Source organism: Larimichthys crocea, chromosome XI (assembly GCF_000972845.2).
Source record: "Larimichthys crocea isolate SSNF chromosome XI, L_crocea_2.0, whole genome shotgun sequence".
In the NCBI taxonomy this organism is placed as follows: domain Eukaryota; kingdom Metazoa; phylum Chordata; class Actinopteri; family Sciaenidae; genus Larimichthys; species Larimichthys crocea.
The window spans coordinates 19,628,833-19,649,912 of NC_040021.1; the positions used below are offsets into that span (position 1 = coordinate 19,628,833).

A 21,080-nucleotide genomic window follows, 5' to 3' on the forward strand; every position below is an offset into this window, starting at 1 on the left:
GCCAGCCCCCCCCCCCCCCAGGGCGAACATTTTCTCGTGCGCCCTAACAGCCGCCCGTGCGGCCCTGGATGCGCCGTGCGCCCCCACATTGCCCATAGCTAGGACCGGCCCTGATTGGAGAGAGAGCTTTCACGGCACGGCAAGATAGTGTCTGCAATGAAAATGCTCCCGTCGGGTTGTAAATCACCGAAGTTGAAGCATGTTGTGTCTTTTAGACGGCAAGTGTTCATGGTTTTAACTAATGACGAGGATGAGCTTAATGTCGTTATGAAGTTTAAAGTTGAAGGGTTTGATTACACAATTTTTGCGACTACGGAGACGATGAAGTGTTTTGGTTGTGGGCACGAGGGGCACTTGGTGCGCAACTGCCCAGATAGGGTGCCGCGGCCTGTGCCAAGCGCACAGAGCGCACAGGGCGCGCAGAGTGAAAGTCAGGCAGATAGCGGGAGTCATGTAGACAGTGGAGGTCAGGCAGACATCGGGAGTCAGGAGGGGCAGAAGGAAACAACAGCCCAGGAGCCTGGCACAGATGCGCGGCAGGATAGAGAATGTGCGACCACATCTGCGGCAGTAGATAGTGAGCTGAGTCAGATCAGTGTTGGAGAGGGACAGGAAGAGATGAATATTGACGAGCTTATAGATGGTGGGGAGAAACGTGTGCTGGATGATGGAAATATTTTCAAAGTGCCATCCTCTAAGAGGAAAACAAGGAGAGACTCAAAAACAGTTAAACCAAAGAAAGGAAGGAAAAGTGATACAGACGGTTTCTCTGATACTGACAGTGAGCGTGAGCTTTCAGATGCGTCTATTCCTGATGGCCAGAAGAGTAATGGCTACAGTCTTGAGCAAATCCGAAGTTTCTTAGAAGTGACCAAAGGGAAAAGAGATGTGGCTGTGGATGAATTCTTTCCAAACCAGTCGTTGTTTATTCAATCTGCTCAGTGGTTAATGAGACAGAGAGGTTCTGATGGGCTGAAGGACACAGAGATTTATCGTCTTAGGAAACTGGTTCATAAGGTGAAAGCACAACGCTATAAATGAATCAAAAAGTTTCATATAATTTTTTTTTTCTGACCACCTTATGTTTGGCCATGAGTAGTTTCAGAATTGCATCTCTAAATCTTAATGGAGCAAGAGATGTTAAGAAAAGAACAATGTGCTATGATCTTTTAAAGACAAAATGTATTGATATTGCTTTTGTTCAAGAAACACACAGTAATAATGAAAATGAAGTTGAATGGAAGAGGGAATGGGATGGGAATATTGTTTTAAGTCACAAGAGCACAGTGAGTGCTGGGGTAGCAATCCTTTTTTCAAAGAGTTTTCTGCCTATTTCTTTTGATTTACAAGAGATTGTTGAAGGGAGATTAATTAAAGTGGTTGCTAAATATGAGAAGTCCACCCTAGTCTTGTTAAATGTATATGCCCCAGTGAATCCTGGTGAACGACACATTTTCCTCGAAGAATTAGAAAACATCTTGTCAAATTGCGCCTCAACAGATATTTTAATTGTAGGAGGGGATTTTAACTGTACTACTGATGATCTGGACAGGAATCATTTAGAACCCAATGCTCAGTCAAGGAAGATGTTGAAACGGATTATTGAGACTTATGAGTTGATTGATGTGTGGCGATCTAAGCACAGGGACACGAGGCAGTATTCCTGGGCACACAGCAAGGATAACTGTATCTCTTTAGCGAGGCTGGACAGATTTTATTGTTTTAAACATCAAGTGCAATTTTTTAGATCTTGTTTCTTGTGTCCAGTAGTTTTTTCAGATCACTGTTTGGTAATAGGGAATGTTTTCGTAAATGGGGTCAAACCTAAGAGTGCATATTGGCACTTTAACACTGTGCTGTTAAATGATGGGCATTTTAGAGAATGATTTTGTTTTTTTTGGCAACAATGGAGGTCTGCAAAGTCCCAGTTTTCATCTTTACAACAATGGTGGGATGTTGGCAAAATACAGATACAACAGTTTTGTAAACAATACAATTTTAATGTCACAAGAGAGACCACCCAGTTGATTAGAGAGCTAGAGGCTAGTATAATGGAGTTGCAGAGTTTAAGTGCTTCCACAGGAGATCGAGGCCATTTTCAGGCGCTCAAGGTCAAAAAGGCTACTTTGGCGGATCTGCTGGGGCTTAGAGCACAGGGGGCATTGGTTCGATCACGTTTTCAAAGTATTTCTGAAATGGATGCTCCATCTAAGTTCTTCTTTAACCTTGAAAAGAAGAATGGTCAAAGCCGGCTCATTCATTGCCTTCGATCAGTTGATGGGAGGGATCTCACTGAATCATCTGACATAAGGAAAAGAGCAGTGCAGTTCTTCTCCCAACTCTATGCCAGTGAGTATAAAGAGGATCAGCTGATGTCTGAGGTTTTTTTTGACAATCTGCCACAGGTAGCAGCACAAGACAGCACACAACTAGAAGGTCCACTGAAAATGCAGGAGCTGCAGGTGGTGTTGATGAGCATAGAAAATGGCAAAACTCCAGGTCTGGATGGTCTTCCTATTGATTTCTATAAGTCCTTTTGGTCCATATTAGGGGAGGACTTGTTTGAGGTCCTAAGTGACAGTGTGTCCGGGGGTAGATTGCCTCTCAGCTGTCGGAGAGCAGTCCTTACTCTTCTCCCTAAAAAAGGAGACCTGTGTGAGATCAAGAATTGGAGGCCAGTGAGTTTGTTGTGTGCTGACTATAAAATCCTCTCAAAAGTGTTGGCAAATAGGTTAAAAAAGGTGATGGAGCAGGTTGTTCATATTGATCAATCATATTGTGTCCCTGGCAGATCTGTTAGAGATAATATTTCATTAATTCGGGATTATTTGGATATCTCTAGACTATTGGATTTAAAGTTTGGTCTGATTTCTCTTGACCAAGAGAAGGCTTTCGATCGGGTGGAGCACAAATACCTTTGGAAAACTCTTGAGGCTTTTGGTTTCCCCCCGGTTTTATTGCCTTGACTAGGACTCTTTATTGTGACATTGAAAGTGTATTGAAAGTAAATGGTGGTTTAAGTGCTCCTTTCACTATAGAGAGGGGTATTCGGCAAGGTTGTGCGATGTCAGGTATGCTGTATTCTATAGCCATTGAACCTATGTTATGTCAGGTGAGGAAACAATTAATGGGAGTAAAACTAAGAGATACCTTTTTACCCTTGCATCTTTCTGCATATGCAGATGATATTATGGTGGCTGTAAATGGTGAAAGTGACGTTGATAAACTAGTAAATATTACAGAATGCTTTGATAAAGTCTCCTCTTCTAAGGTAAACTGGGAAAAGAGCACAGCATTGATAGTAGGGAAATAGCAGGGGAATGAGCCGAAGTTACCTGCTGGTATTAAGTGGTTAAAAAGTGGGATTAAGTATTTAGGTGTTCGCCTGGGTGACCAGTCAGAGGAATTGAAAAACTGGGAGGGAGTGGTAGAAAAGGTGGAGGGGAGGTTAAAGAAGTGGAAGTGGCTGTTACCCTGAATTTCGTATAGAGGGCGTACACTTATTATTAACAACTTGGTGGCCTCTACTTTGTGGCATCGCCTGGCTGTAATAGAACCTCCAGCAACTTTATTAGGGAAATTACAGAGTATTATTGTCGACTTCTTTTGGGATAAATTACACTGGATACCTCAGAGTGTCTTATTTTTGTCAAAAGAGGATGGTGGGCAGGGTTTGGTACATCTAGCCAGTAGGAAGGCGGCTTTTAGATTAATTTTTTTGCAGAGGTTTCTCTATGGCCCGCTAGATTTACCATTGAGACAGGTTGCCGATTTTATCTTTGGACAAATTGGTGAATTAGGTTTTAGGAAGTCACTGTTTTTTATGGATTGTTCAAATTTAAATTTGCATTGTGTGTCACCATTTTATAGCAGTGTGTTTAATGTGTGGAGACAGATGGAAACAGGCAGACTGGGCTGTGACGCTTCCTTATATTGGCTTCTGAGGGAGCCAATTCTTAGGGGTGCTCGGCTAGGCGTTGCCTGGGAAGAAGCGCCACTGATGTATGAGACTTTTAAGGACAAGGGTATAACAACATTCCGGCATCTGCTCGAGCTGGCAGGAGCTCACTTGGACAATGCTGCAACTCTGGCACAAAGGCTGGAGGTCCGATCTGTTCGGGTGATCGGTCTGGTGTTGGACAGTTTCAGGAAGGCGCTGTCGAGTGAGGAGAGAGCGCTGCTGGCAGGATGGTTTGCTGGACAACTGACACCTGATGATTCTGATCCTTTTCCTAGGTTGTGTATTAGGCCTAAACTTATAGACTGTGGGGGTTCCCTGCTGGAGCAGGATCAAACGTGGATGCAACTGGACTCTGTGGGGGGAAAGAGACTCTATCAAGGTTGTGTCAAGGTCTTAAATAAAAGAAAACTTAATGGAAGAGCAGACACACCTTGGAGGGACCATTTTAAAATGGGTTCAGAGGTAAAACCTGTTTGGGGCTTGCTTTATAAACCACCATTAACAAAAAATACTGGAGACTTGCAGTGGCGAATTTTACATGGGATTGTGGCAGTGAATGCTTTTGTGTCAGTGTTAAATCCAACAGTCTTAGATCAGTGTCCTTTTTGTCCTGTCAGAGAGACTATATTTCACTGTTTTGTACATTGTTCGAGGCTATTGTCTCTTTTTGGAGCACTTCGCACTTTATTGCTGTCCTTTAAAGAGCAGTTTACTGAACAAATGTTCATTTTTGGCTTTTCGTATGGGAAGAACAAGAAGAAGAAAGGTCGATTATTGAATTTCCTGTTTGGTCAGGCAAAGTTGGCTATTTATTTAAGTAGAAAGGAAAAGTTGGACAGAGGGCACAGGTGAGATTGTTTACTAATTTTCAAGAATTTGGTTAGAGCACGTATTATGTTGGAATACAGATATTATGTTAAGATGAAGGATGTGGAAGCTTTTCAGAATGTGTGGGATTATGAGGGTGTACTTTTTTCTTTAAATGAACTGGAAATTACTTTTGTTGATGTGTTAATTTAACTTGTTGTTGTTGTTGTTGTTTTTGTTTTTGTTGTTGTTTTGTTTCTTTGTTGATTTATTTGTTTTTTTGTTGTGGTTTATTTTATTTTTTTTGTTTTTGTTTTTGGATTACGCAGTTTGTGGTGTAACGGTGATTTTTTTTTTTGTGAATAAATGATTGGTTAAAAACTCAAACTCAACTCTCTCTCTCTGTGTGTGTGTCTCTCTCTGTCTCTCTCTCTCTCTCTCTCTCTGTCTCTCTCTCTGTGTCTCTCTCTGTCTGTCTCTCTCTCTCTGTCTCTCTCTGTCTCTCTCTCTGTCTCTCTCTGTCTCTCTCTCTGTCTCTCTCTCTCTCTCTGTGTCTCTCTCTCTCTCTCTGTCTGTCTCTCTCTCTCTGTCTCTCTCTCTCTCTCTGTCTCTCTCTCTCTGTCTCTCTCTCTGTCTCTCTCCCTCTCCCTCCCTCCCTCCCTCAGGTCCAGCTGTGGTCCCAGCAGCCCCCCCTGCGCCGTCGGGCCGTAGTTCTGACGGGTCGACACCCGGTCTCAGACACAGAGGTCCAGCTGTACCAGCGAGTTCTGCAGCAGATGAACTACGAGGTCCAGCTGTCCCGATACGCAGAGACCAGCAGCTTCCTGAGAACCAACCACGGTGAGTCCGGAGGGGGGGCGCCGCAGGTCAGAGGTCAGCTGACATCAGCTGACAGGAAGCTGACCTCTGACCAGCAGGTGTGACAGCTTCACTGCACGTGTGTTAAACATGTTGACATGTGAACACGACAAACACACGTGAAGATCTGAACACGTTAAAACATGAAACATAACTGATGTGTTTTCTTTTGTTAAATCAGAGACAGGAAATACTTTAGTGTGAGTGTGTGAGTGTGTATAACAGTGTGTGTGTATGTTTGTGTTGGGTGGAGACTTCCTGTCAGCTGTAGCTCGGTCCGTCCTCAGACTCTAAAAACAAACTTCAGCCTAAAACATTTAGAAAATCGTCATAAAGGTCTTATTTTGAAAAGAACAAGACATACTAAGTCTTATTTTAAAAAGAACATGACATTATAAGTCTTATTTTAAAAAGAACAAGACATACTAAGTCTTATTTTGAAAAGAACATGACATAAGTCTTATTTTGAAAAGAACATGACATTATAATTCTTATTTTGAAAAGAACATGAAATTATAAGTCTTATTTTGAAAGGAACATAACATTATGTCTTATTTTGAAAAGAACGTGACATTATAAGTCTTATTTTGAAAAGAACATGACCCTCTGATCTTCATTAATAATGTCATTAAATCGATGATGTCATGATTAATGATGATCTGACAACATGTTAATGAATACAGACTGAACAGCAGGGCATGATGGGAGCTGTAGTTCAAACCGTGATTTTTTGAACGTGGATCTTTAACATGCTGATGAACACACACACACTGATCAGACGACAGGTGTGTCAGATGATTGACAGCTGTGTCTGCATGTAGGGGGGGGCTGCTGTCTGAACCAACAGGTGAAGAAGAAAGAGAGCGTCGTAAATCACAGTGACCAGCCCGACCCCATCGCCATGGAGACAGTGAGGCATTTATGTGCAGTCAGACTCTGAGGAGCAGCTCCACCGGGAGGCCCTTGGGAGGCTCTACCAGGAGGCCCTAGTAATCTAACTGTGTCTCTATGGTTACAGGTGTGAGTGGGTGGAGCCTGTTGCTGTGTCTCAGCTCTGCAGAGAGAAGCTGTCTGAGGAGAGTGTCCTTCTCTCACCTGCAGCATCATCAGATGGTGAGACTCAGCAGCCAATCAGAGTCCGGCTCACAGTCAAGTGGTGTTTACCTGAGCGGTCATGGACTCACCTGTTTGCTCATGTCCTCAGGTAAACCTGTTGCCCGTGGTGACGGAGGTGTTCTCTGATGCAGGTGGAGGTCTCTGTGACTTCTTTGCCCGATCTCACCTGACAGGTAAGTCTGAGCATCACAGGAAACGCCTCACAGCTCACCTGTGCAGGTGACTCCAGGTTCACACTCCTCTACCTGTTTCTGCTTCAGGATCTGAATTACCCATGAGGCCTTACGCCTGTGGATCGTCCAATCAGAAGCTCCAGATTCCTGAGGACTCAACGGGCGTGGACAGGTGAGTGTCAGCTGATCATCTGAGATAGACAAAGCTGTGTGAGCTCACCTGTGCTTTCCTCCTCAGACACCCACCTGTCAGAGCCCCGCCTTCCACTCTGGTTGCCATGGTGAATGTTTACGTCCTGGTGACCTCGGTGAGCCCGCTGACCGCCTTCCTGCATGACATCAGTGTGGTGATGACCAATCAGGAGCAGAGGGGGCGGGCCACAAAGGTAACGCAGCGGGGACGGAGACTGTGTGAAATGACACACTGACTAACATGGAAACGGAACAGCTCCGTCGCCGTGGCGGAGCCGTTCCGCATGCAGTGTATTTTAGGCTTAACTCCTTGTCACCTGTCCTTCACACCTTTCCTTGATCTTTCCATCGAGGTCAAGGACAAGTGTGACGACAACCTTTGACCTTTGTCTCTTCTTCAGCTCGGGAACTTCCTGCTGCAGCAGCTCGGACCAGCCGCCTCCCATGAGGCTTTGAGGCAGGTGAAGAAGGTGATAGGTGACGTGCTGCAGGCCGCCATGTCGACCAATGAGAAGCCACCAACTCTGCACAGGTAAACAGACAGACAGACAGGTAACTGCATGTCTGTATAACCTGTTATTCTAACGTTACATCAACGTTACTTTAACATTACATTAATGTTACATTGTGTTTCAGCCCATTGATCACTGATTGGTTGTTTCAGGTGTGTGTTGTGTTACCAGCTGCTCACCTTCACTCTGCTCTTCACCCACTCTGTCTCACCTGTGGTCATCCAGGTAAGTCATGTGAGAGAGACTGAGAGTCATGTGACCTCTCTTCTGTGGTTTCTGAATTCAAAGCATGATGCTGTAAACCTTTCAAAATAAAAGTCTTTGACAAACTGTCTCAGTGAACTGTCTGCTCTCACCCAGCAGAGGGCAGCGCTGCTCTGTGATTGGTCTGTTCAGCTGCTCTGTGATTGGTCTGTTCTTCAGGTGGACACAGACGTGACCTTCTTGTCTCTGAGTGACGACACATTTGATGGACAGATCACCAAAGACCTGATCCTGGAGGACACACTCCACTTCCTGCTGCTGTCACACACACACCTGTCCTCAGAGACGCACACACACCTGTCCTCAGAAACGCACACACACCTGTCCTCAGAAACACACACACACCTGTCAGAGGACGAGTTTCTTCTTCTTCTTCAGTTTCAGCAGCAGATGAAGACAGCGTCAGCGTTTGAGCTGGTAAACAAACGTTTAAACAACGCTGGTACAACGTAACGTTTTTATGATGTTGTAATATATATTTTTATGTTCTGTGCTGGATGAGGTCGGCGTGTGTTCGTGCTTCGTCTTTATTTCGAACACGTGTTTCTTCTTCTTTGGTTCAGATGAACACTAACATATGTTGTATTTGGGTTTCAGTCACGTTCTGTCAAATAAATCATTCAGACTGAAAGCACAGAAGAAGAAAACACTTCCTGTCTGTGAGACTGTGACTTTAAAAGACAAAACTCAGTTTAATCTTTAAATATTCAAAATGAAATTAACAAACAAACAAATCAAACATTATTTTTCATTAATCAGACTAATGAATCGTGTGATGAATCTTCAGTGATGTTTCAGACCGGTTCTGATCCATCTTTGTTTTCTCTGTAGTTATATCCCAGGAGCTCTTCCTCCTCCTCCTCCTCTTCATCCTCTTCATCCTCTTCATCCTCCTCCTCCTCCTCTTCATCCTCTTCATCTTCTTCATCCTCTTCCTCCTCCTCTTCCTCCTCTTCTTCTCCCTCTTCTTCCTCCTCCTCCTCCAATCCTCTTGGCGTCTCTGATCTTCTGATCCGGATCAGTCGTTTTTACGAGCTGCAGAGGAATCAGAGCTTCAGGTGAGTCTGATCTATCAGCTGACATCAAATTAAATGTAATTAATTAAAACAAACTGAAGAAGGTTTTTTTATGTTTCCTTTAGGACTGATGAGACAGACGAACCAACCAATCAGGCTCTGTCATCACATGATGAAGCTGAAGGTGAGATGCTGCGTTCATTTTATAATATTCATAAATCTGTTTGTCTTGAGGGTGATGGACCTCTGACTGAATCTGAACCGGGTCTTTGTGTTCCAGGTCCATGTCTGGACCCCCACCTCAGACAGATCTACACCGACCCCCCCCTCACTCTGACCCCGCCCTTCAGCCCCTGGGTGAAGGAGTACCGCGCCGAGGTGACCTTTGACACAGTGATGGTCCGAATCCGTCCAGAGCCCATCAGCTCAGCCTGCCGGATCCACCTGGACGAGCACCGAGGGCCCAGGTGAGACCAGGACACCCTGACCCTGACCCCTGACCCCTGACCCCTGATCTGGTTTGTTTTTTCAGGATGGCGAACTACCCGGTAGGCCTTGGCAACAGCAAGATCAGCATCCTGGTGACGGACGATGCCGAGCTGGAGCCTGTTGTCATGACGATCTACACGGTCCACATGTACCGCGAGAGCCGGCCCATTCTGCCCATGTTTGGAGATCACGTCATGTGCAGCTTCCTACAGGTAGGTCAGCTGTTTTCCTATTGGCTGCTGGGCTGTGGAGAGGCAATCCACTGCATGGACGTCTACAGTCACTGCGAGGATGTTTACTGTCACTGCAAGGACATCTACAGTCACTGCAAGGACGTCTGCTGTCACTGCAAGGACGTCTACAGTCACTGCGAGGACGTTTACTGTCAGTGCAAGGACGTCTACAGTCACTGCGAGGACGTCTACAGTCACTGCGAGGACGTTTACTGTCACTGCAAGGACGTCTACAGTCACTTCGAGGACGTTTACTGTCACTGCAAGGACGTCTACAGTCACTGCGAGGACGTTTACTGTCAGTGCAAGGACGTCTGCTGTCACTGCAAGGACGTCTGCTGTCACTGCAAGGACGTCTACAGTCACTGCGAGGACGTTTACTGTCAGTGCAAGGACGTCTACAGTCACTGCGAGGACGTCTACAGTCACTGCGAGGACGTTTACTGTCACTGCGAGGACGTCTACAGTCACTTCGAGGACGTCTACAGTCACTGCGAGGACGTCTACAGTCACTTCGAGGACGTCTACAGTCACTTCGAGGACGTCTACAGTCACTTTGAGGGCGTCTACAGTCACTGCGAGGACGTCTACAGTCACTGCGGGGACGTCTACAGTCACTGCGAGGACGTCTACAGTCACTGCCAGGACGTTTATTGTCAGTGCGAGGACGTCTACAGTCACTTCGAGGACGTCTACAGTCACTGCGAGGACGTCTACAGTCACTGCGAGGACGTTTACTGTCAGTGCAAGGACGTCTACAGTCACTTCGAGGGAGTCTACAGTCACTGCGAGGACGTTTACTGTCACTGCGAGGACGTCTACAGTCACTGCGAGGACGTCTACTGTCACTGCGAGGACGTCTACAGTCTCTGCGAGGACGTCTACAGTCACTTCGAGGGCGTCTACAGTCACTGCGAGGACGTCTACAGTCACTGCGAGGACGTTTACTGTCACTGCGAGGACGTCTACAGTCACTGTGAGGACGTCTACAGTCACTGCGAGGACGTTTACTGTCACTGCGAGGGCGTCTACAGTCACTGCGAGGACGTCTACAGTCACTGCGAGGACGTCTACAGTCACTGCGAGGACGTTTACTGTCACTGCGAGGACGTCTACAGTCACTGCGAGGACGTCTACAGTCACTGCGTGGACGTTTACTGTCACTGCGAGGACGTCGCCTGTCGCAACAAACTTGTGCTTTCTGGTCACTTGAAGTTGTCTGTTGGTTTGTTGTAGGTTTGTTGCTGGTTAGAGTCGGCTCTGTCAGCAGACATGTTGTTGACTTGAATACTGACTTTAATGTGAAACACACTTCATCTGGTTTGAATGAGCTCCATCTTGTTTTTGGCCGTGAGGGCATGAATCCTTTTCAGAACCTCTTCAGAACCTCTTCAGGACTGCCTCTGATTCTTTGATTCTTTCTGTTTCCAGCTCGCTCGTGCTGAGAGCAGTCATCTTTCACCTCTTTTTCTTCTGCTGCTGCATATTTTCATGTCTCCTCCTCACCTGTCCTCTGATCTACCTGTAGGAACAGAGTAGGTGTTGTCTCATGGTGCTGGGGGGTCGTGGGGCCCCTGATGGGCCCCTGATGGTGCACAGAGGGTTCATTGATGCGGTGTGGCGTCGCCTCTTTGAGGTCGTTCATGTGAGGATGAGATGAAAGCAGCTGTTGTGACTGAACTTTGACCTCCTGTGATCACATGATCACATGACCACTTTGGTTTGTACCTGCTCATGTTCAAGCAGCTCTGGGATCTGTTTGTTTGTTGTCAGGTCACACGCGTGTGAACACGTGAACATCAGAGCTCTGAATGTTGGTTTCAATCAGTTTTTTACAGACTCCAGCTTCTTGTGTAAACTTAGTTTTTTCAAACTTGAACCACACTGTGACAGAATGCTGCTCTCTGATTGGCTAGACGACGACGATGATGGATCTCGTCCAGCACTCTCGAGCGTGAAGAATCAAATCTCTCTTTGGTTTCTGCCGTTGTCATGGCAGCTCGACGTGACTTCACAGCGGCACAGAGAGGGTTAATGAGGCGTGGTTTCTATGGTAACAACACCACGGGTTCAAGTCAGGGATCGGATCTGAACACTCTGATGACAAGAAGACAAGTTCATAACATTAGCATTTCCTCCGTCACAGTAGATGATGTGCAGCTGCAGCACATGTTGAACGGAGACAGAATCGGGTCCGACTGGACTGTTGGCCTGAACCTCTGAATCATGATCTAATCTCTGCTGATGATGATCCAGAGGAACCCGGTCCAGATGGACCCGGTCCAGAACCTCAGGTCGCTGCAGCCTTCATCCTTCACCTCAGATAACTTCTGTCCTTCAGACTGTGTTCACTCTGACTACAGCTGTTAGCTCTGCAGACCCTGTTAGCCTGAGAAGCTAACACTGATGTTACCCTGCAGCGTCCTCGTTACCCTGCAGCGTCCTCGTTACCTGCAGCATCCTCGTTACCCTGCAGTGTCCTCGTTACCCTGCAGCGTCCTCGTTACCTGCAGCGTCCTCGTTACCCTGCAGCGTCCTCGTTACCTGCAGCGTCCTCGTTACCTGCAGCGTCCTCGTTACCCTGCAGCGTCCTCGTTACCTGCAACGTCCTCGTTACCTGCAGCATCCTCGTTACCCTGCAGCGTCCTCGTTACCCTGCAGCGTCCTCGTTACCTGCAACGTCCTCGTTACCTGCAGCGTCCTCGTTACCTGCAACGTCCTCGTTACCTGCAGCGTCCTCGTTACCTGCAGCGTCCTCATTACCCTGCAACATCCTCGTTACCTGCAGCGTCCTCGTTACCTGCAGCGTCCTCGTTACCTGCAGCGTCCTCGTTACCTGCAGCGTCCTCGTTACCTGCAGCATCCTCGTTACCCTGCAGTGTCCTCGTTACCCTGCAGCGTCCTCGTTACCTGGAACGTCCTCGTTACCTGCAACGTCCTCGTTACCTGCAACGTCCTCGTTACCTGCAGCATCCTCGTTACCCTGCAGTGTCCTCGTTACCCTGCAGCGTCCTCGTTACCTGCAACGTCCTGCAGTGTCCTCATTACCCTGCAACGTTCTCGTTACCTGCAGCGTCCTCGTTACCTGCAGCGTCCTCGTTACCTGCAGCGTCCTCGTTACCCTGCAACGTCCTCGTTACCTGCAGCGTCCTCGTTACCTGCAGCGTCCTCGTTACCTGCAGCGTCCTCGTTACCTGCAGTGTAACTGTAAACTTTTTGATTTGAAGTTTTTAGTTTTTAGTTTCTTTTCTTTCTTCATCTCTCATCAGGTTTCTTCTCTCAGATATTTTCTCAGTCAGTCTGATGTTTCTGTTTCACAGTTTGTTTCTGTCTCTCTGTCCTGAGGAATCAGTCTGATCTGATCTGATCTGATCTGATGTGTTGATCCGGATTATCAGCTCTGGTTTACTCAGACGGTCTCATCAGATCTGAGATCAGTTCAGCTCTTTGTTCAAACTCATTATTTCTCTGTTAACTGTCTCAGAGATTGAGATCAACTTTATTTTTAAAGTTTAAATCAAAATGAATCAAAATGAAAAGAATTACATTTCAAACAAAAGAGAAAGATTAAAACATGGAAATAAAAGTTTCACTTCGTTATTAATTTATAAAATGTTTCATCATTAATTATTAGTTAATTTATATTAACTTTAAAATATTAAAAATATGTTTGTGTGTCAGTTTGACTTCAACAATAAACACATGAACTGAAACTTGTATTTACTAATACTAATGATTTTTTGTTCTCCAAAGTTTGTTTATAAAAACATTTATGAAGTCAAATTTTCCTAAAAAACAAATATATTTATTTATACAACTTCCTCAAACAAAGATCAAATAATGTGACATAATGAAATTAAAAGAATTTAACTACACTAAAATAAACAATAAGGAGTTTGATTAAATCAAATAAAGTCATTTTGTTTCAACAGGAAGTCTACTGAACATCAAAGTCTGATCCTAAAAACAAACTCATTTAATATTTAATATTATTGTTATTATACAACATAAATACAATATAAATATTAAACTTTTTAAATAAAATCATCACAATTTTACACAATTTGAAACAAAACTTCTGGAAGTTTAAAATTAATTATTATAAACTATTTACTGCAGAGACTTTATTAATTTACAAAGGTTTTAAATAATTTTAGCACAAACTTAAAACGTTTGTGTTTATGTGAAAAATACAGATTTTTAAAGTTTAATACAGGAAGAATTATATTTTTATTTGTCTGTTTGCTGATTTTTGTCACAAATATTTGTGTTGTTTATTTATTTTATACATTGTATGTGTTCATAGTTTGTTTCTGTTTGTTTTCAGCTCATGTCCATGTCTGTTTGAACACTGAGAGTGAAACTAAGTCAGATTCAGATCAATGATCCTGGTTGTAATTCTGGTTCTGGTTCTGATTGTTTAAACTCAAACAATCAGACAAAAGGTTTCCAGTCGTCGACGTGGCAGCGAGCTCTGAGCCGGCTGCTTGTTGCAGGATGAAAGGTGGCGGCGTGTTTGGTGTTGCTCAGTGGGTGTCGTGTGTTTTCATGGTCGGCGGCGGCGGCTGTTCTCAGAGCAGCGTCCCGTCTGTTTGAGCGTTTACACTGAGCTCAGGTACGAACAAGAAAATCCCTGTTAAGTTTTCTTGTTGCACTTTGTCGTGAGCTGCAACGCCGGCGTGCAGAATGTGACGCCACCGCGACAAAACCTGCAGCCGAAGAAGAAGAGTGTGTGTTTGTGAGGACGTGTGTGCGTGCGCGCGATGGCGGCCGCTCTGAAGTCAAGGCCAGACGTGGCGGCTCCCACGGGGCCCCTGAACCGGGCCGGGCAGGTTTGTTTGACCTCTGACCTCTGAGACCAGCAGAGGATGATGGGACGACGCTCACCAGAGATCTGAGACGAGAGAGAAGACGAAGACGAAGACGACGTTTGACTGTGGCTTGCTGTGTCCTCGCTGTGTTCCTGCTGCATTCTGGGAAATCTCTTTACGTTTCTATGACGACACATTAAAAAAAGCTTTCATCATCACTAAAAAACATCAATCAGTTTAAACAGATTCATCAAAACTGACCAATCAAACTTCTTTTCTTCTTTTAATATAAAGATCCACCTTAAATCACAGAATAACAAACGTGAACACGTCAGCTCGTCTCTGTTCACTGGTTCTGGTTCTGACCTGACCCCCTTCCTGTTCTGGTCTCTGTTTCAGGACTGTGGTCTGCAGGTCCAGCCTGGTCGGTCCTGTGGTCTCCAGCCTTTCATCGAGTCCCAGAATTCATTTCAGACCTGCAGCTCAGGTCACGAACCAGGTGTGATGTCACTTCCTGTATCTCACCTGTGATCACCTGACTGCTACTACCTATACTTCTATACCCCATGTCTCACCTGTCTCACCTGTCTCACCTGTTTCAGGTCGGTGGGTGGTTCCGTGTCTCAGCTGTTCTGACAACAGGACGTGTGATTGGAGAGAGGTTGCCTGGCAACCAGACGGTTGTTATCACCCGTTAGTGGACCGCCCCCTGCTGCAGGACTGTATGACAGACAGGAAGGTGAGGTCATGGTACCTGTCCATGTTTCCTCTCACCCTCTGTCTGTCTCCTCTCACTTCCTGTCTCTCCTCTCACTTCCTGTCAGGTGTTGTTCATCGGCGACTCAACCAATCGTGGGATGATGTACTTCCTGATGGAGCGAGTGAACTCCAGTCTGGAGGACTGGGGCAAAGCCCACGACCTGCTGGTCTACAGGAACCTGAACCTGGGCCGGACTCTGGTCAGCTACTCGTACTATCCTCAGTTCTGGTTGGAGAAGAAGCTCCGCCCGACGTTCAGACAGGCTCTGATGCAGCTGCTCAACAGGTGACAGGAAGTGCTCTGATTAAGGTGTGTTTGATCACATGACCTTCACGTGCTGACGAGTTTCCTCTGTGAAGGTCACGACCTCTGCTGAACTCCAACCGGACGGTTCTGGTGGTCGGAGGAGTTCAGTGGCTCAACACCGCTCACCTGAGGACAGTCAGAGAGGTTCTGCACAGGTGAGCAGACACATCATGAATACATCACATCACGTGTTTCTACATGTCATGTGTCACATGACCAGTCTGAACGATTACATCAGTTATATATAAGTAAAGACAAAGAGCAGCTGAGGCTGATGGGAGTGTTTGTAGTCCAAAATCAAAGAGGATCAATAAAGTTTGAAACCTGAGCCTGACTTCATAGATCAGTGTCATCAGCGTACAGGTTTACATCACTGTCCGGTCTGTGGTTACTATGACAACACGTGTTGACTGTCGCCCTCAGAGAGTCTCTCAGTGAAGTTCTGGTTCTGGTGAAGTCTTTGGGGATGGGTTTCCATCTTCCTGTGGACGGGATCCGATCTCTCAGTCTGGTAAGTTTCATTTAATGACCCGATTAATGAACTGACGAGCAAAACGTCATTCTAACATTTGTTTTTGGTTCTCTGTCCTTCAGAAAGCGATCCAGGAGCTCTACAGGGAGAACCAGAACATCATCACCACTGCAAAGCACTATGGATATGAGGTGATCGACACGTTCAGCATCACGATGGGTCGATACAAAGAGTTCCTGCAGGGTCGATGCGCCTGCCACTTTCACGAGGTAACTTCACACAACACAAAGTGTTTTAGTGTTGAGCCTGACGTCTGATCATCACCGAGGTTTGTGTGAACCTGAAGAGGTCTGTGTTTGAAGATTCATTTAAATGTTAATTCATTATTTGAACGTTAATTGAACAGCAAGCAGCTCAGTTTGAATGAACAATGTTTAATCATGAATTCATTTAAAAAGAATCTGAACGTTTCAGTTTGAGGATGAAAAAACATTCTGATCTGTGATCGTCGGTGTCGGTGTTCCTCCTGGAAACATTCTGGATCTTCTTTTGTTTACGTCACCTCTGGAAACATTGACAGTCACATTATGTCACTTTATGCAGACGATGCTCTCCTCTATGTCACAGACTTTTTACATGCATGTTAAACATGTATATAAAACACGTATGAACGTATGTGAAACACACAGATGTTAACAGTGTCTTCATGTCATGATGTCAGGATCGACCAATCAGAGGTCTTCTTTTGTTGGTGTCTCTTCTTCGTTCACAGGTGGAAAAGCTTTGGTCTTCTACGGTGTCCACAACCAACAGAACCCGAACCACCAGGACCGGACCTGGACTCAGCAGCCAATCAGCCGTGCTGGACACGGACCAGGAGGCGTGGCCTAAAGCCTTGTCCTATCACGTGAGAGGACCAGTGAACCAGGTGTACTCTGAGATCCTGTTGAGCCGCCTGTGTTCCAGAACCAGAAAGACTGAAGACAACAGTCTTTAAAGACTGGTCTTTAAAGACTGTTGTGGTCTTTCTCTCCTGGACTGAACCAAGTGAACAGGAAACAACAATGAACTTAAAGTGACATAAAAGAAAGAAAAACTTATAAAAAATTATACATATATAATAACTTGAGCTGTTTCTAAAGAAATCAACAAAAATTTCAACATTCTCACGAGCTTGAGTCTGATGATGTCATGCATCAGTCTGATGATGTCATGCATCAGTCTGATGATGTCAAACATCAGTCTGATGATGTCATACATCAGTCTGATGATGTCACTCTCATATATATTGATATTTATATACCTCAGTCTTTGACTCTATCGTGTATATCAGCTCATATTCAGCACCAAAGACTCGATGATGACTTCATCACGTGAAACAAACGTCTTATTTCGTTCTTTGTTCATATTTTTATATTTTTCTACAGATGATCTCTGAACTCGTTTACACGCTGGACACAGAATATATGAATATTTATACAAATGTTATAAAATATAAAATGTGAAAACATGAAATCTCTTTTTATTTCAAACTTTTTTTTATTCCACAGAAATGTAAAAATATTTTTTTCATAAATTTGTATAAATCTGAATTTTCTGTATTTTTGTCTTTGAAATAAAAGTTTCATCAAACTGTTTGAACTCTTTTTCTGTTAGATGTGATAATATTTCATGTTGAACTGATGGACCGGTTCGGCTTTCTGGGCTCGGCTCGGTCCGCTCAGGTCCAACATCCTCAGCACCAGCTCAGTAATGAAACATTTGTGACGTCAGCGCAGACAGACACTCTGTTTGTCTTTTTCAACCTCCCGATCGTCCAATAAGAGTCCAGCTGTGACGTCATCTTCTGAATATGAATCCTGTGCTGGTCCAATCAGGATCCGGGACTTGGACTGGTCCACTCGGCCCCGCTTCTCCTCCTGCAGAACTCCAAGTGGAGTGAAGCTGAACTAACTCCTCCAGGAGGGTCTTCATCACGTCATCAGGGCCGTCGCGTGCTCCTCTTCACCCTGACCAGGACCGGACCAGGACCGGACCAGGACTAACCGACGTGCTCCTGGACCGGATCTTGAGACAGAGTCCTGCTGATGGTCAGACTGAGATGAAGAGGCCATGGAGAGACGGATGTGTGGAGTCCGACACATGTGCACCCTGACCCTGCTGCTGGTCTCCGTGTGTCCGCTCTGCTGCAGAGCCAGCTGGATGTGAGTATGAGTCCGGGTCACGGAGTCGAACCGAGCCCCTTTTCCTCACAGAATCAAACAATCAGATGAAGTTTAAAAAGTGGACAGCTGGAGGAGACCGAACCGAACCGAACCGACCTCTGTTTAAAAGCAGTTAATTTAAGGCTTCACGTGTGTCTGTATATAAACATCCGAATCAGGTCCGGTCCGGTACCAGAACCTCGGTTAAACGCCGTTTTAAAAACTGAATTTAAATCGGTTCTGTTTCTGCAGGCTCGACCCGCACCAGGTCGTTTAGTCCCGTTTTTAAGTGACGGGGTCCACTCTGATCCGGGTCTGAAATGCGAACCTTACATTCGGTACCATCTGTTTTTTATTGAGAGGAGGACGGTGACTCAGTGGGGCGTGAAGTCCGGGACGAGGAATGCAGAATTTCAGCGCCTGGAGCCAGATCCAATAAACCCAATTACCCTCCGAAAAAACGTCAATTTAAAGACTCCGAACTGAGACCGCCTCAGACCCGGTCCACAAGAACCTTTGGACTGAACAGAACCTCTTTACATCGGCCCTCAGAAACCTCCAGAATAAGACGTTCGAAATGAAATATGGACTTTGGTTCTGCTCAGTCCGCTTGCTGGATGTTTGCTGCAGTCATACTTGACTCAGTTAAGTTCAGATCCAATAAAGTTAATTTAATTGGATCAGATGTCACTTTGGGCCCGTCTGTGTCCGTTAATAGAATTCAGTGATTTAATTCGGTGCATGAGTTTGTTTCATATTCAGCTCATGAAAAGAAGTCTGATTCATTTCCTTCAGAACCGACCGGATCAGAACATCTGAACACAGAACGAAGCTTCACATGACACTTAAAGCCAAATGAATGAAACAGACACAGAAACCTAAAACAAACATTAAATAAACGTAATGATCCACAGTTCTGCCAGAGCCTCCGTCACTCCAATTATTACAGCTGTGTTATTTTCCTGACTGAGAGCTCCACCTGTACCCGTACCAGTGCCTGTACCTGTACCTGTGCCTGTGCCTGTACCTGTGCCTGTGCCTGTACCTGTGCCTGTACCTGTGCCTGTACCCGTACCCGTACCTGTGCCTGTACCTGTGCCTGTACCTGTACCTGTGCCTGTGCCTGTGCCTGTACCTGTACCTGTACCTGTACCTGTGCCTGTACCTGTGCCTGTGCCTGTACCTGTACCTGTACCTGTACCTGTGCCTGTGCCTGTACCTGTGCCTGTGCCTGTACCCGTACCCGTGCCCGTACCTGTGACTGTGCCTGTGCCTGTACCTGTGCCTGTACCTGTACCTGTACCTGTGCCACTGTCCTCAGGTGGTTGGGTGTGACCTCGGTGGGCGTCCCGGAGAAGCTGGGCTGTGCGAACCTCCCTCTGAGCCCCAAACAGCGCGACCTGTGCAGGAAGAAGCTCTTTCTGCTGCCCAGCATCCAGGACGGAGCCCGGCTCGCCATCACAGAGTGTCAGAGCCAGTTCAGACACGAGAGGTGGAACTGCTCCACCAGAGACCAACCGCCCGTGTTCGGATACGAGTCCACGAGCGGTGAGCACAGTCAATCCTTCACAAATCACAGGGTTTATTCTCTCTACGGTGGCCTTCTTAGGACATCTCCGGTTATCAGACATCAGACAACATTATCAGACTCAGCATCGTTCAGATTTCATGACTTGTACACATGATGGAAGACCATCATGCCTAAAATCAAGTCCAGAGTAACAAAGTAAGACTTGGGACTTGATTCGGAACTTGATGGTCTTGACTTGGGACTTGATTCTGAACTTGATGGTCTTGACTTGGGACTTGATTCGGGACTTGGAGCTCTTGGTGATCAGGCTGACCCTCTCTGAAGTCACACTGACTGCCTCCCTGTTGTCCTGTAGGAACCAAAGAAACAGCATTTATCTACGCGGTGATGGCAGCAGGGCTCGTCCACGCCGTCACACGCTCCTGCAGTCACGGCAACATGACGGAGTGTGGCTGTGACAGTCGGCTGCAGGGCACCGGCTCAACTGCAGAGGGTTGGCACTGGGGCGGCTGCTCAGACCACATCCAGTACGGGACCTGGTTCAGCCGCAAGTTCATTGACAATGGCGTCAAGAACATGTCAACAACCAGAGGAGGATACACGCTGACCACCATGAACCAGCACAACACTGAGGTCGGCCGACAGGTGAGGATGAAGCATCACATTATTTATCTCCTCAAATGTCTTAATGTCTTAAGTTAAGATAAACGCGTTGTCTCTTCTCCTCTGTCCATTAGGCCATTCACCGGACGATGTCCACACACTGTCGTTGTCATGGCGTCTCTGGCTCCTGTGCAGTGAAGACGTGTTGGAAGACGATGGCGGCATTTGAGCATGTCGGTGCGTACCTGAAGGAGCGGTACGAGCGCAGCATCCAGGTGTTGGACCGGTCAAGGAGGAAAACGAGGAGAAAGGATCAGCGTCGCCTCCCTGACAAACAGCAGCTCATCTTCCTCAACAAATCCCCAAACTACTGTCTCGAGGACCAGCGGCGAGGTGTGGCCGGCACCAGAGGACGCCGCTGCAACCGGTCCTCTACCGGCTCTGATGGCTGCAACCTGCTGTGCTGTGGTAGAGGATACAACACACATGTAGTGAGACACGTCGAGCGCTGCGAGTGCAAGTTTGTCTGGTGCTGCTACGTCCGCTGCAGGCGCTGTGAGAGCATGAACGACATGCACACCTGTAAATAAAGACAACAACACACCTGTAAATAGAGACGACAACACACCTGGAAATAAAGACAACACACCTGGAAATAAAGACGACAACACACCTGGATATAAAGACGAGAACACACCTGGAAATAAAGACAACACACCTGGATATAAAGACAACAACACACCTGTAAATAAAGACGACAACACACCTGTAA

General features: G+C 46.1%; 2 protein-coding genes across 2 annotated transcripts in view; both read left to right on the forward strand.

Annotated features, from left to right (window-relative positions):
• cped1 (cadherin-like and PC-esterase domain containing 1) overlaps nt 1-17,529 on the forward strand; it is a 24,616-nt gene extending 7,087 nt beyond the window's left edge. Inside the window, exons 2-20 of the mRNA XM_027284301.1 lie at nt 5,434-5,608; nt 6,645-6,739; nt 6,831-6,915; nt 7,003-7,087; nt 7,154-7,301; nt 7,509-7,639; nt 7,772-7,844; nt 8,043-8,300; nt 8,715-8,941; nt 9,025-9,083; nt 9,180-9,366; nt 9,432-10,853; nt 14,678-14,931; nt 15,035-15,171; nt 15,257-15,477; nt 15,552-15,653; nt 15,922-16,009; nt 16,093-16,239; nt 16,743-17,529. Of these exons, the coding sequence (XP_027140102.1) occupies nt 5,434-5,608; nt 6,645-6,739; nt 6,831-6,915; nt 7,003-7,087; nt 7,154-7,301; nt 7,509-7,639; nt 7,772-7,844; nt 8,043-8,300; nt 8,715-8,941; nt 9,025-9,083; nt 9,180-9,366; nt 9,432-10,853; nt 14,678-14,931; nt 15,035-15,171; nt 15,257-15,477; nt 15,552-15,653; nt 15,922-16,009; nt 16,093-16,239; nt 16,743-16,967 (4,119 nt within the window). The 3' untranslated portion in view covers nt 16,968-17,529. The remainder of the gene's footprint in view (nt 1-5,433; nt 5,609-6,644; nt 6,740-6,830; nt 6,916-7,002; nt 7,088-7,153; nt 7,302-7,508; nt 7,640-7,771; nt 7,845-8,042; nt 8,301-8,714; nt 8,942-9,024; nt 9,084-9,179; nt 9,367-9,431; nt 10,854-14,677; nt 14,932-15,034; nt 15,172-15,256; nt 15,478-15,551; nt 15,654-15,921; nt 16,010-16,092; nt 16,240-16,742) is intronic.
• A 306-nt stretch (nt 17,530-17,835) lies between these two features.
• wnt16 (wingless-type MMTV integration site family, member 16) lies at nt 17,836-21,080 on the forward strand. Its single transcript, XM_010750253.3, has 4 exons — nt 17,836-18,174; nt 19,496-19,722; nt 20,061-20,350; nt 20,443-21,080. Exons 1-4 carry the CDS (start codon nt 18,083-18,085, stop codon nt 20,896-20,898), a joined length of 1,065 nt encoding a protein of 354 aa, XP_010748555.1. The 5' UTR covers nt 17,836-18,082; the 3' UTR covers nt 20,899-21,080.

Coding starts and splice junctions, on each gene's coding strand:
- wnt16 (XM_010750253.3), top strand. CDS start 18,083: ATGGAGAGACGGATGTGTGGAGTCCGACACATGTGCACCCTGACCCTG. Junction 18,175..19,495: donor TGCTGCAGAGCCAGCTGGAT/GTGAGTATGAGT, acceptor CACTGTCCTCAG/GTGGTTGGGTGTGACCTCGG. Junction 19,723..20,060: donor CGGATACGAGTCCACGAGCG/GTGAGCACAGTC, acceptor GTTGTCCTGTAG/GAACCAAAGAAACAGCATTT.